We start from the raw sequence: 13145 nt of genomic DNA on the forward strand, positions 1-13145 counted from the left end.
TCATTAGATCAAAGGACAGATTTCCACCGGTATAATGTCCATTGCTCGTGCTTCTTGGCCCAAGCAAGTCTCTTCTTATTGTTGGTGACCTTTAGTAGTGGTTTCTTTACAGCAATTCAACCATGAAGGCCTGATTCACGTAGGCTCCTCTGAACAGTTGAAGTTGAGATGTGTCTGTTACTTGAACTCTGTGAAGCATTTATTTGGGCTGCAATCTGAGGTGCTGTTAACTCTAATTAACTTATCCTCTGCAGCAGAGGTAACGCTGGGTCTTCCTTTCCTGTGGTGGTCCTCATGAGAGCTAGTTTCATCATAGCGCTTGATGATTTTTGCGACTGCACTTGAAGAAACTTTCAAAGTTCTTGAACTTTTTCGTATTGACTGACCTTCATGTCTTAAAGTAATGATGGACAGTCGTTTCTCTTTGCTTACTTGAGCTGTTCTTGCCATAATATGGACTTGGTATTTTACCAAATAGGGCTATCTTCTGTATACCACCCCTACCTAGTCACAACACAACTGATTGGCTGAAACGCATTAAGGAAAGAAATCCCACAAATAAACTTTTAACAAGGCACACCTGTTAATTGAAATGCATTCCAGGTGATTGAGAGAATGCCAAGAGTGTGCAAAGCTGTCATCAAGGCAAAGGGTGGCTATTTGAAGAATCTCAAGTATAAAATATATTTGGATTTGTTTAACACTTTTTTGGTTACTACATGATTGCATATGTGTTATTTCATAGTTTTGAAAATAGTAAAAATAGTAAAAAATAAAGAAAAACCCTGGAATGAGTAGGTGTGTCAAAACTGTTGACTGGTACTGTAGTTGTAACAAAGGCACTTCCTGAATAAAATTGATTGAACACTTTTTTTTAGTTTTTACATATAGCCTACAGTAACATACACTACTGAAAATGCTATTGTGTCATTTGAAATAAAATACAAATCGGATTCTAATGTTAACCAAGGCCTTCATGACCACAACCTAAATATTATTTTTGCTATAGCATATATGAAATATATTAATTACACTGTTAGAATGTTGCAGTCAGAATGACTGCTCATTAGCTTGAAGGGGGGTCCATAGATGCCAAGTGGTTCTAGTGTTAAAAAGACAACATCATTGTCAGAGCATCTGCAGAGGCAGGGGTCAGGTAAGGTACAGTATGTCTTAAGTGTTTAATAGAAGTGTTTGATCTAAAGTACTGAGCGACTTCCTCTCCTCCCAGTCTGAATGATTTGTAGTGTGACTCCAGTCCAGACACTTCCTCCTGCCTGATCACTAGGCTATAGGTCTTCCTGTCACTGAGTGCAGGGGCGGAGGTTGGCCTAAGGCACATGTGTCAAACTCATTCAAAGGAGGGCCGAGTGTCTGCGGGTTTTCACTCCACCCTTGTACTTCATTGATGAATTAAGGTCACTGATTAGTAAGGAACTCCCCTCACCTGGTAGTCTAGGTCTTAATTGAAAGGAAAAACAAAAAAACCAGCAGACAATAGGCCCTCTGTGGAATGAGTGACACCCCTGGCCTAAGGCCTGATTCCAGCTGTCTTACACACACACGCTCACTCGCACACACACACACACACGCTCGCACACACACACCTGTGGTCAGCGAAGGACTCTTCGTTCTCTGCGTTGAGTGTGCCGGCCGAGGCGAACATGATGGTGGTGTCCAGGTCAGCGATGATGCCAGAGACAGCACTGGCAGCCGTGATGCAGGCCTGAGTGCCCTTATTACCAGCCTGTAATGCCGACAGCACCATCGACACCTGGGGAGACACACAGACAACACATTCAATCAGCACCATCGACACCTGGGGAGATAGACACAGACACACTGGGACACAATGCTCAGCTTAATACATCCGGGGAGACACAGGCAGAGACAACACACACTGAGGACTCCTATAGAAGGAGCCACAAACAGACAAACACTCACAGATCACAGCCTCCCTTGACACTGGGCTAGATCAGAGAAAGGGAGTTGGTGTGACTGTCGGTGTGTTTCTCTTGTTGGTGTGTGTTTTCTACAGGACTCGTGTTGTAGGAGGTAGTGGTTTTCACAGTGGTTTATTTGATGGTTTTGTTGTTGTGCTCTTGCCTCATTCTGTTTTCTTTCACTGCAGCGCTCTCACAGATGTATTGATGTGTTGGTCTAATGTCTATCCATATCAGATGTATTGATGTGTTGGTCTAATGTCTATCCATATCAGATGTATTGATGTGTTGGTCTAATGTCTATCCATATCAGATGTATTGATGTGTTGGTCTAATGTCTATCCATATCAGATGTATTGATGTGTTGGTCTAATGTCTATCCATATCAGATGTATTGATGTGTTGGTCTAATGTCTATCCATATCAGATGCAGACCATAGGAACTAGAGGACCCGTCCAGTCAGAATTACAGCTACATGGCACGTTTATTTCCTCTGCTACCCACTGAGCTGAGAGAATATTTGGCAAATCAGTCTCAACTCAATTTGTTCCCACTCAAACCCAATGACATAGAAAATATATTTACTTGCGTTTCAAGGCTCAGTTCTCTTCACACACAAGTATACAAACAAATGGTGTTGGAAAGGCTTCAAACTAGACGCATGGATGGGCATGACTAGGGCTACTTCCCAAATGGCACCCGATTCCCTATTTAGGCCTCTGGTCAAAAGTAGTGCACTATATAGGGAATAGGCTGCTATTTGGGATGCAGCCTAGGTCTGTGAGAGGCTGAGAGCCATGGAAATCAAGGCAAATGAGAGGGGAGGAACAGCCAATCTGACAGGACACACACGGAGAGACAGAGAGAGAACATCTGTCCATTTCCCTACATGGAAATGTAAAGCAGAACCAATCAAATTCAACCACATTCACACAAACACTTTAGCAATGTCCTTGGAAAAGCATTGCCTCTTCGAAGGATGATCTGTGATAACAGCATAAAAGCAGAATACATAAAAGCAGAACAGCATAAAAGCAGAATACATAAAAGCAGAATATTGGTGTATGTACATTTAGACAGCTCTTTGTTTTGTTTTACAACACCCCAATGTTTCACTGCACTGATTTAGTGCCAGTGGAATACTTATCATGTATTATTAAACAGGATTGACTGGAGACCCTGGCTCTACCGGAGGCCCTAAAGTAAAACTGTAATGGTGTTACAGATGTTTCTAAAATACTACTAGACATTCCTTTAAAGTTGCAGTGGTGAACCTGTAGGCAGGCCTAGAGATTATGTAGTCGTTTTAAAGTTCAATTTCTATTTCAATTCAAGAGATTAATCAACATTCAATTCAACAACCCAAAATTGTATTTATTTTCAAAGAGGATTTTTATTTTCATTACTCAAATTCCAATTGACTTCTTGAATTGATGGGAGTTGAAAAGGAATTGATCCCACATCAGGTGTATGGTCAACCAGGTATGTGACACTTTATTGGGATGGAAGACCTCTCCTACAGTACAGTACCTTCTCTGTGACGGTGCGGGCACACTCGATGAGCTCTCTCTTGGTGTAGCTGTCTGAGGGGGTGATCTGCAGCGCTCCAGCCTTCTGCACCAGGAAGATACAGCCATGACCCAGCTCCTGGACACGAGTCTTGATCTGGAAACCTATCTGGAGGGAGACAGAACCAGCATAGAAGAAACCAATCAACCCAAGACATAACTTCATGCTAACCTAATAAGGTGACAAAATAAAGATGTATTTGAATACTCCCTGGTTGTACATTTGGTACCAGGTTTGTTGAGTAGAAAGCAGATTAGAGTGACATAGTAGTCAAATTGGGACAATAAAGATGGTGGATAGATGGAAGGATAGATGGATTGACAGCAGTGGTTGGATACCTCCTCGGGTTCTGCAGTGTGCGCTGCAAGACGTCCCTGCAGGGCCAGCTGGCTGTAGTCTGTGGTCACCTGAGAGGCCAGACCCCCCAGCTCCTCTGGACACGTCACAGACTTGGTCATCTAGAGGGCAGAGAGACCAGTCAACATTAACACTTCCTGAATCCTTGAAAGTAATAGAGAAAACTGTACAACACAGAGCCTGCTGGAGGAAGTTTGTGGATGACCTGTGGTCCACAGGGAGAAAAAGGGGTTAAGTCAAGTCCTGAAACAAGACATGTTTGGATAATTTTTTCAAAAAATGTTGGCTATGTTACCGCAAAGCACTTTGTGACAAATATTGTCGTAAAATGGCTTTATAAATACAATTATATTGATTGACTGCTCTAGAGATAAATAGTAAAACAAAAATAAAAACATATTTCTGTCTGAATCCATTTACCATTTCCTGGGCGGTGACAGCGATGGCCTTGGAGTATTTCACCATGGTAGTCTGGTAGTCTACAAACGATCCTTCTGGTTCAGGAGAAGTCCCCTCGTCCAGCTGAGGAGAGGAAACACAAACATAGAAAAAGCCTTATTCAACCTAACATTAACCCTTATTCAAACATTTAAAAAAACATTCTAACCCCCCCCATAAAATCGAGCCTTAATCAACCAAACATTAGGCTAACCCTTATTCAACCAAACACACAAAACCTTATTCTAAACAAAAACCAACCCCTATTCAACCAAAAATTAACTCTTATTCAATCAAACATTAAACAATCATATTCTAACCCCCCCCCCCCCCAAAAAAAAAAAAGTATTAATCCTTATTCAACCAAACATTAGGCTAACCCTTATTCAACCAAACATACAAAACCTTATTCTAACCAAAAACCAAACCTTATTCAACCAAACATAAAACCCTTAAATCAACCTGCATTATCAACTCCCTTGTCATACTGATCTGTTTTAACATACTGCCTTACTAATGTCTTCCTGGCAAAGTATCCATCCACCTTTATAATATGATAATGAATATGCACACCTAGCACATTTAAATCCATGATTAGCCCAACAGAATATGTGCATCAGTCTGTAAATCTACTGTCACTAATTAGACACCTGTCATTACGATGTCAGCCACTGTTCCACATCAACACAGAGTAAGATAGAAATGGTTCCCAAATGGATGCTTCTGGCAAGCTCGCTGGAATGTGTACTGACGATAATAGTGATTGATTGGTATCCACTAATGTTATATCCTGTAATTCACCTCCACTACAAATGCAGATTAAAGAATGCTGTCATCTCAGTGAATTATCTCAACAGATTATCCCCATTTAATCAAGTCAGACACATTTATTCTTACTTAGAGTTCATAGTAATGTACATTAATGATTCAATAAGAGCATCGATGATGTCGTCCCCACAGTGACCGTACATACATACCCCAACCAAGAGCCATGGATTACAGGAAACATCCGCACTGAGCTAAAGGGTAGAGCTGCCGCTTTCAAGGAGCGGGACTCTAACCCGGACGCTTATAAGAAATCCCGCTATGCCCTCCGACGAACCATCAAACAGGCAAAGAGTCAATACAGGACTAAGATTGAATCGTACTACACCGGCTCTGACGTTCGTCGGATGTGGCAGGGCTTGAAAACTATTACAGACTACAAAGGGAAGCACAGCCGCGAGCTGCCCAGTGACACAAGACTTCCAGACGAGCTAAACCACTTCTATGCTCGCTTCGAGGCAAGCAACACTGAAGCATGCATGAGAGCACCAGCTGTTCCGGATGACTATGTGATCATGCTCTCCGTAGCCGATGTGAGTAAGACTTTTAAGCAGGTCAACATTCACAAGGCCGCAGGGCCAGACGGATTACCAGGACGTGTACTCCGAGCATGTGCTGACCAACTGGCAAGTGTCTTCACTGACATTTTCAACATGTCCCTGACTGAGTCTGTAATACCAACATGTTTCAAGCAGACCACCATAGTCCCCGTGCCCAAGGACTCTAAGATAACCTGCCTAAATGACTACCGACCCGTAGCACTGACGTCTGTAGCCATGAAGTGCTTTGAAAGGCTGGTCATGGCTCACATCAACACCATTATCCCAGAAACCCTAGACCCACTCCAATTTGCATACCGCCCCAACAGATCCACAGATGATGCAATCTCTATTGCACTCCACATTGCCCTTTCCCACCTGGACAAGAGGAACACCTACGTGAGAATGCTATTCATTGACTACAGCTCAGCATTCAACACCATAGTGCCCTCAAAGCTCATCACTAAGCTAAGGATCCTGGGACTAAACACCTCCCTCTGCAACTGGATCCTGGACTTCCTGACGGGCCGCCCCCAGGTGGTAAGGGTAGGTAATAACACATCTGCCACACTGATCCTCAACACGGGGGCCCCTCAGGGGTGCGTGCTCAGTCCCCTCCTGTACTCCCTGTTCACCCATGACTGCATGGCTTGGCACGACTCCAACACCATCATTAAGTTTGCCGACGACACAACAGTGGTAGGCCTGATCACCGACAACGATGAGACAGCCTATAGGGAGGAGGTCAGAGACCTGGCCGTGTGGTGCCAGGATAACAACCTCTCCCTCAACGTGACCAAGACAAAGGAGATGATTGTGGACTACAGGGAAAAAAAGAGGACTGAGCACGCCCCCATTCTCATCGACGGGGCTGTAGTTGAACAGGTTGAGAGCTTCAAGTTCCTTGGTGTCCACATCACCAACGAACTATCATGGTCCAAACACACCAAGACAGTCGTGAAGAGGGCACGACAAAGCCTATTCCCCCTCAGGAGACTGAAAAGATTTGGCATGGGTCCTCAGATCCTCAAAAAATTCTACAGCTGCACCATCGAGAGCATCCTGACTGGTTGCATCACCGCCTGGTATGGCAACTGCTTGGCCTCCGACCGCAAGGCACTACAGAGGGTAGTGCGTACGGCCCAGTACATCACTGGGGCCAAGCTTCCTGCCATCCAGGACCTCTATACCAGGCAGAGGAAGGCCCTCAAAATTGTCAAAGACTCCAGCCACCCTAGTCATAGACTGTTCTCTCTGCTACCGCACGGCAAGCAGTACCGGAGTGCCAAGTCTAGGTCCAAAAGACTTCTCAACAGCTTCTACCCCCAAGCCATAAGACTCCTGAACAGCTAATCATGGCTACCCGGACTATTTTCACTGCCCCCCCCCACCCCATCTTTTTACGCTGCTGCTACTCTGTTAATTATTTATGCATAGTCACTTTAACTCTACCCACATGTACATATTACTTCAACTACCTCAACTAGCCGGCGCCCCCGCACATTGACTCTGCACCAGTACCCCCCTGTATATATAGCCTCCCTACTGTTATTTTATTTTACTTCTGCTCTCTTTTTCCTCAACACTTTTTTGTTGTTTTATTCTACTTTTTTATAAAAAATAAATGCACTGTTGGTTAAGGGCTGTAAGTAAGCATTTCACTGTAATGTCTGCACCTGTTGTATTTGGCGCATGTGGCCAATAAAATTTGATTTGATTCACGACATAAACCGCAGCATAGATGCAGATCGAATTGGAGACAAAACACAGCACGTCTGAGATTCTACAGCTTGCCCAGAGCACTTGTTCAGAGAGAGAGAGATCGAGATAGAGATAGAGAAGGGACAGGAAGAAAGAGAAAGAGAGAGATGCAACAAGCTGTTTTAACATTCAAGGCTTCCTCTTCCTACACAGCCAAGGATATTGATTATTTACAATAATGGCAAAAGCACTCTCTATCCTTCTCATTGCCAGTCTTACAATAGTATGTTGGCACGGAGCTGTGTTGCTGCGTCTTCCTCTCACCCTGCCCATGGCCTCAGCGATGGAGTCCACCATGCCCCCCACACCCCACTCATCCTGCCCTCCGTCACCCCAACACACCCTGCCCATGGCCTCATCGATAGAATCCACCATGCCCCCCACACCCCACTCATCCTGCCCTCCGTCACCCCAACACACCCTGCCCATGGCCTCATCGATAGAATCCACCATGCCCCCCACACCCCACTCATCCTGCCCTCCGTCACCCCAACTCACCCTGCCCATGGCCTCATCGATAGAATCCACCATGCCCCCCACACCCCACTCATCCTGCCCTCCGTCACCCCAACTCACCCTGCCCATGGCCTCATCAATAGAATCCACCATGCCCCCCACACCCCACTCATCCTGCCCTCCGTCACCCCAACACACCCTGCCCATGGCCTCATCGATAGAATCCACCATGCCCCCCACACCCCACTCATCCTGCCCTCCGTCACCCCAACTCACCCTGCCCATGGCCTCAGCGATGGAGTCCACCATGCCTCCCACCATACCCCCTTCACTGGCAGCCTCGTTCAGGGTCACCATGATGTCATCCACCGCCTCCCTCATCAGCTGAGCAGCCTCCGCTATGGCATCATGGGTATGGGAAGCCTTCATACAGACAGAGACATAGGTTAGACTACTAGTCTTCACTTCCAAGGTTACATTTAGAAAAGTCTATATATTATTAGTTATTGTTCAAACAATAGATGTATTAGTTCTAAGCAATTGCTTAGGTTATATTGCATAATCAATAAAGATGAGGTGAGTTTCCCCCTTGTGTTGTAAAGCACTTTGAGCAATTTATAAATCCAATCAATTAAAATTGCTGTAATGTGTAATGATGGGAGGTTTTACATAGCGTTTTTCAAAGACCCAAACTCCTGTGGTGGTTCACCCTGGGGTAGGGCTGAGCCATGTTTCGTATTTTAAGGTAGACTGGTATGGATCCACATACCGGTATGGATTTTTACAATACGGTCTATGATGATAGGTTGATACAGTGCTAAATAAATGAAAAGTTGGACTACTTCACTGTCAGTTTTGTCCTACTTAAGTATAAAACAATTAGAATGGAGAAAGCCCATTAAAAACACTTATAATTCATTTGTTGCCATCCTAGGGGCATGCACTACTAATAAAACATATTTAGAACTTGTGTTATTCAGATACTTTAAAATACCATCAAATACCACCATAAATTAGAAAAATATTGTGACATGACAATTTTGGCCATATTGCCCACATTTACCCATACCTTGGGGTTTCCTCCGCCCTCCTTGGCTGCGTAGATCATCTGCAGGGCGGACTCTGCCATGGTCTTAGTCTGGTCCAGGAAGGTCATCTGCTGCTGGTGGTCCTGCAGCTTGGATGCCACGCCCACCGACGCCATGATCAGAGGCTCAAAGTAGCCTGCCAGCTGGGTCACCTGGGAAAGACAGGGGTCAAGGTTAATGTGTTAGACTGACTATTGTTGCGTTCCAGATCGTCATTTATTGCAGTCAAGCATGTGTATTGCAGTCACAATGTTCAGGTGGGGGTTGTCATTTTTTGCAGCTGCGCTGCAGATTACAAGATCTCGCAACACCTGGAGAAGTGTTTAGTGATCTTCTGGGATGTGTAGCACAACTGCAAAAAATAAAACACACCTTGGAATGCAGCCATTGACTGCACCTGACAAGGTGATTTGGACCTAGTATTGGTAACAGTGATGATGCTGCAACTAGTTACCTTGTGTCCTAGTTGGGCAGCCTCCCCTCTGGCGGCTGTAGATATTGGGTCGATCAGGTAGCCAATCTCTTGCACTGTGGACGACAGCTGCTCTTGCAAGGCCTGATGGGATTGGCCAGAGTAAAATAATCAGATCTCAACATTGATCATTATGCAAGGCAAGTTGTGGTTCTTTGGCAATTCTGACACTCCCTGTCCAAACTGCTTTTAACTTCATTAAAATCAAAGATCTGTAGCCCACTAATGGACAGAGAGATTGAGAGAGAGATAGGTAAAGGGAGAGAAGGATGGAGAACGAGAGAGCGAGAGAAAGCAAGAGAGAGAGGGGGGTTGCCTGTGCATCAGCAGAGTGTGCAGTGTCTCATTAGTGATCAGTACCTCCAGTGAGATGTCATCCCTGCTGGCCAGGTTCTGGCTGACTGCGGCTAGCGAGGCCTGCTCAATGTTCCGAATACATCTGTTGATGTTATCTATGGAGTAGTCACACTCCCTCTGGCCTGGAGCCTTGTCCCTGAGAGGAGGAGAGAGAAACAGGGAATAGAGATGAAAAGAGGAATAAATATGTCAGCTTTCAGGTATCCTATAAAAACAAAGAGAGTCTCCATATGTATAACCTACAGTGCCTTCTTCAGGGTGATGCCGAAACGTTGGTGTTTTATTACCCAATAAATTACTGGGAGGTTATACATATGGAGACTCTCTGTTTTTATAGCTTACAGTTTATTCACCGTTAGTAAGCACCTCTACACTAAATAATGGTCTCTGGGTGTACGCCAGCTCATGCTTTTTATTAGCTATCAGGCATACGACAGGATCATAGAGATCTTGAGAGATGGTCAATTTTGACAAACCTTGAGTAAGCCAATCAATAGCCTCGAGCCAAATCAGCCAATCAGAGATCAAGGATGTACATTATGGTCTTGTCCAACCCTCTGAAGGTTATTATAGCTCCGTATCATAACTTAATTAGTTATAACAGATGTCTATGTCCAGGCCATTAAGAGGTGCAGTGCTGTCACTGTACTAACCTGATGGCCGTGATGAGACCTTTGATGGAGTCGGACACAGTCCGAGAGTGGCCAGCCAGGACTGACCAGGTGGGCGGGTCTTTGGGGTTAATAACCAGTGAACGTGCAGTCTTCAGCAGGTGGGTGGAGCTGTCCAGCATGGAGCGAGCTGATTGGAGGATGGGCTCCTGAGCAGCAGAGCCCTGCACATAAACAAACGAAAGAAAGATGAACATCTCCATGACAACCATGAAAAATAAACTGTTTAACGTAAACGTTTTCTACACCCACAATGTCATTGCAGTTTGTCTCACAGAGTTCAATATAAGGTTTCAACTTTCACACAAGTTGAACGGAGCACCATGTTTAGAAATGGCCAGATGTCTGTACAGTCATACCTCATTGCTGATCTGAGCAGGGACGCTGGCGAACTCTGGATTAGACGCAAACGCTGTGAGGTTCTCAACAGCCTCTATGAGTGGAGCTGTCGCCACCAGACACGTGTTCCTGTTCTCCTGAGAGAAATCCCCATCCAGAGCCTAGAGAGAAAGACATTAAGAAACATAGAAATACACACATAATGGGCCAGTCTGTCAGTTTAAAAAAAACTAATTGGAGTCCGCAATCTTACCTTTATAGTTTTAACCAGGTTGGCTGTGCTGTTGGCCACCTCCTTGGCAGACTGGACAAAGTGCCTCTTGGCTGTGGGGTTGGCCGTCTTGGAGGAGGCCAGGCGACAGGCGTTGCACAGAGCTGACGTGTGCTTCGCTACGATGGTGGCAGACGACAGCACCTGGAAAAACCCACCATAACATAGTCTCAGAAAGCCATACCCTAAACCGGAACATTGGTACGTGGTGGGAGGCAACCCGGGTGTCTAGACAGACAAATCATAACACATCAGATGAAGGACAACAACAAATCAGCAGCTAGTGATGATTTTTCTAAAGTAGATGACAAGAGGTAAACATGACAAAGGGAGCAGCTGATTGCTCATAAACATCTCATTTCAATAGGCTCTTCATATCAACCAAACCTGACTAGTTAGTAAACAAACAAAACCAAACAAACCTGTGTTATTATGTCCCAACTGACCTGTGAGGGGCTGCTGTCCGGATCCACCAGGTTCTGACAGGCCATCTGGATCGCCTGATTGGCTCGTGCAAACTGGATGGGGTCGACCAATCCCTGATGCCCTGCCTGACTGTTGGGGTCAGACACGCCCACCAGGTAGGAGGCCTGAGGAGAGGAGGAGAGATATCAACACACTGTAGCACCAGACGTGGGTCTCATAGTAGCAGAAAACAGGTAGGCTAGAATGTTATAAAATAGCAGCTTTTTACTGAAGACACCATCTGGTCTACCCACAGATGGACAAAGCCAACTCATGTGTGGTATATTGATGTAGTAAGGGAAAACCCTGAAATGGTCAGTAGTGGAAAAACAGCACAGCACTCCCTAGCTCAAGCAGAGAGCACACATAGGGTGCTCACATATTCACACATGATGATGACACACAGTATGTCTGGTAGGTCCAGAGCAGATACTTAGTCGCATGTGTCCTCACCTGTCCTGCAGCCTCAGTGAGCCCACACAGGGCCTTGGAGGCCACTCCCACACAGTCCCCAAACGCTGGCACGTCCCCGGTTTTACAGTTCTGAGAAATGCCAGCCATGGACTCTCCCAGGACCTGAAAGAACAGGGGGAACAGAGGAAGAGAGCAGGAGAAGAAAGGGAGGGATTAGAAGTTAAGCTGTTGCATTCCTCAGCCAGGCAGGTCACCGCTCTTTCTCCCCTCGCCCTCCCATCTCTCCACCTCTCCTCCTTTCCATCTGTCTGGAGGTTGTGGTTATGTTTGCTCGTTCAGCAGCGCTCAGGGTCGTGGCCCTCCCTACCTTGGAGTTCTCCATGACGCTCTCGATGCAGTCGAAGTAGGAGAGGTCGCTGACTGGCTCGTTGGGGTTGGCCAGCATTCCTTTCACCGCCTGAGAGGAGAGGGAAAACATCTCTTAAAATCTAGAGAAGGGAACTGGCTAATTTAACTAAAACCAGAGAAACCCATTATAGATTAAATTAAATGAGCTACATGAAAACAGAAAGATCATTATTAGGGAGTAAACATTGTCCTGGAGCACTCCCACAATCTATACTATTCAACATTTAAACATAACCCACTTTAATGATGCTATTATCCCATCTCTCATAACAACAAAGGCTGCAACAGATGACACTGCTTTTACTAACACCATTACTGCTCCAACTAACACTCCTGCTACCACCTCTATGACTGCAGCTGTTATCAGTAAAGCTAATGTTATTGATGTAAGTTGTTGATGTTGATGGTACCTCCAGCTCTCGTAAGGCATTGTCACACTCTTTCTGTCCCGGGGCCTGCTGAGTGGCCAGTGTGATTAGCTGGTTAATGCTCTCTGTCACTGCTCTGAAACACAAGATGGGAGGGAAAGGAGCGAGAGAGAGTGAGAGCGAGAGCGAGAGAGAGAGAGGAAAAGTTCAAAATGAGAGGCACTTAGACCAGCGTTCAGCTCCATTACACAAACACAAGGTCCCAGGCTCCATTGGTTCCAAATCTAATAAGGTGCACTGGGTCCCTCTGGTCTCTCCCCCCTTCCTCATCCCTCCTTCTCTCTCTCTTCAGTGAGCCAGTCAAACATTTCAGTCACACCTCCCTCCCTCCCTCTTAAACTTC

At 45.5% G+C, this 13145-nt stretch overlaps 1 protein-coding gene across 1 annotated transcript in view; it reads right to left on the bottom strand.

The window, feature by feature from the left end:
• Positions 1 to 13145, bottom strand: part of LOC311111667 (talin-2-like) — a 121264-nt gene that overhangs the window by 11975 nt on the left and 96144 nt on the right. Inside the window, exons 33-47 of the mRNA XM_084154456.1 lie at positions 12785 to 12878; positions 12334 to 12423; positions 12006 to 12128; positions 11534 to 11677; positions 11070 to 11231; positions 10837 to 10977; positions 10460 to 10641; positions 9810 to 9942; positions 9432 to 9533; positions 8959 to 9129; positions 8166 to 8312; positions 4291 to 4392; positions 3852 to 3971; positions 3475 to 3621; positions 1608 to 1774 (exon numbers count right to left, since the gene is read on the bottom strand). Of these exons, the coding sequence (XP_084010582.1) occupies positions 1608 to 1774; positions 3475 to 3621; positions 3852 to 3971; positions 4291 to 4392; positions 8166 to 8312; positions 8959 to 9129; positions 9432 to 9533; positions 9810 to 9942; positions 10460 to 10641; positions 10837 to 10977; positions 11070 to 11231; positions 11534 to 11677; positions 12006 to 12128; positions 12334 to 12423; positions 12785 to 12878 (2025 nt within the window). The remainder of the gene's footprint in view (positions 1 to 1607; positions 1775 to 3474; positions 3622 to 3851; positions 3972 to 4290; positions 4393 to 8165; positions 8313 to 8958; positions 9130 to 9431; positions 9534 to 9809; positions 9943 to 10459; positions 10642 to 10836; positions 10978 to 11069; positions 11232 to 11533; positions 11678 to 12005; positions 12129 to 12333; positions 12424 to 12784; positions 12879 to 13145) is intronic.

The sequence above is a fragment of the Coregonus lavaretus genome, assembly GCF_964263955.1.
Source record: "Coregonus lavaretus genome assembly, chromosome: 37".
Taxonomy (NCBI): Eukaryota; Metazoa; Chordata; class Actinopteri; order Salmoniformes; family Salmonidae; genus Coregonus; species Coregonus lavaretus.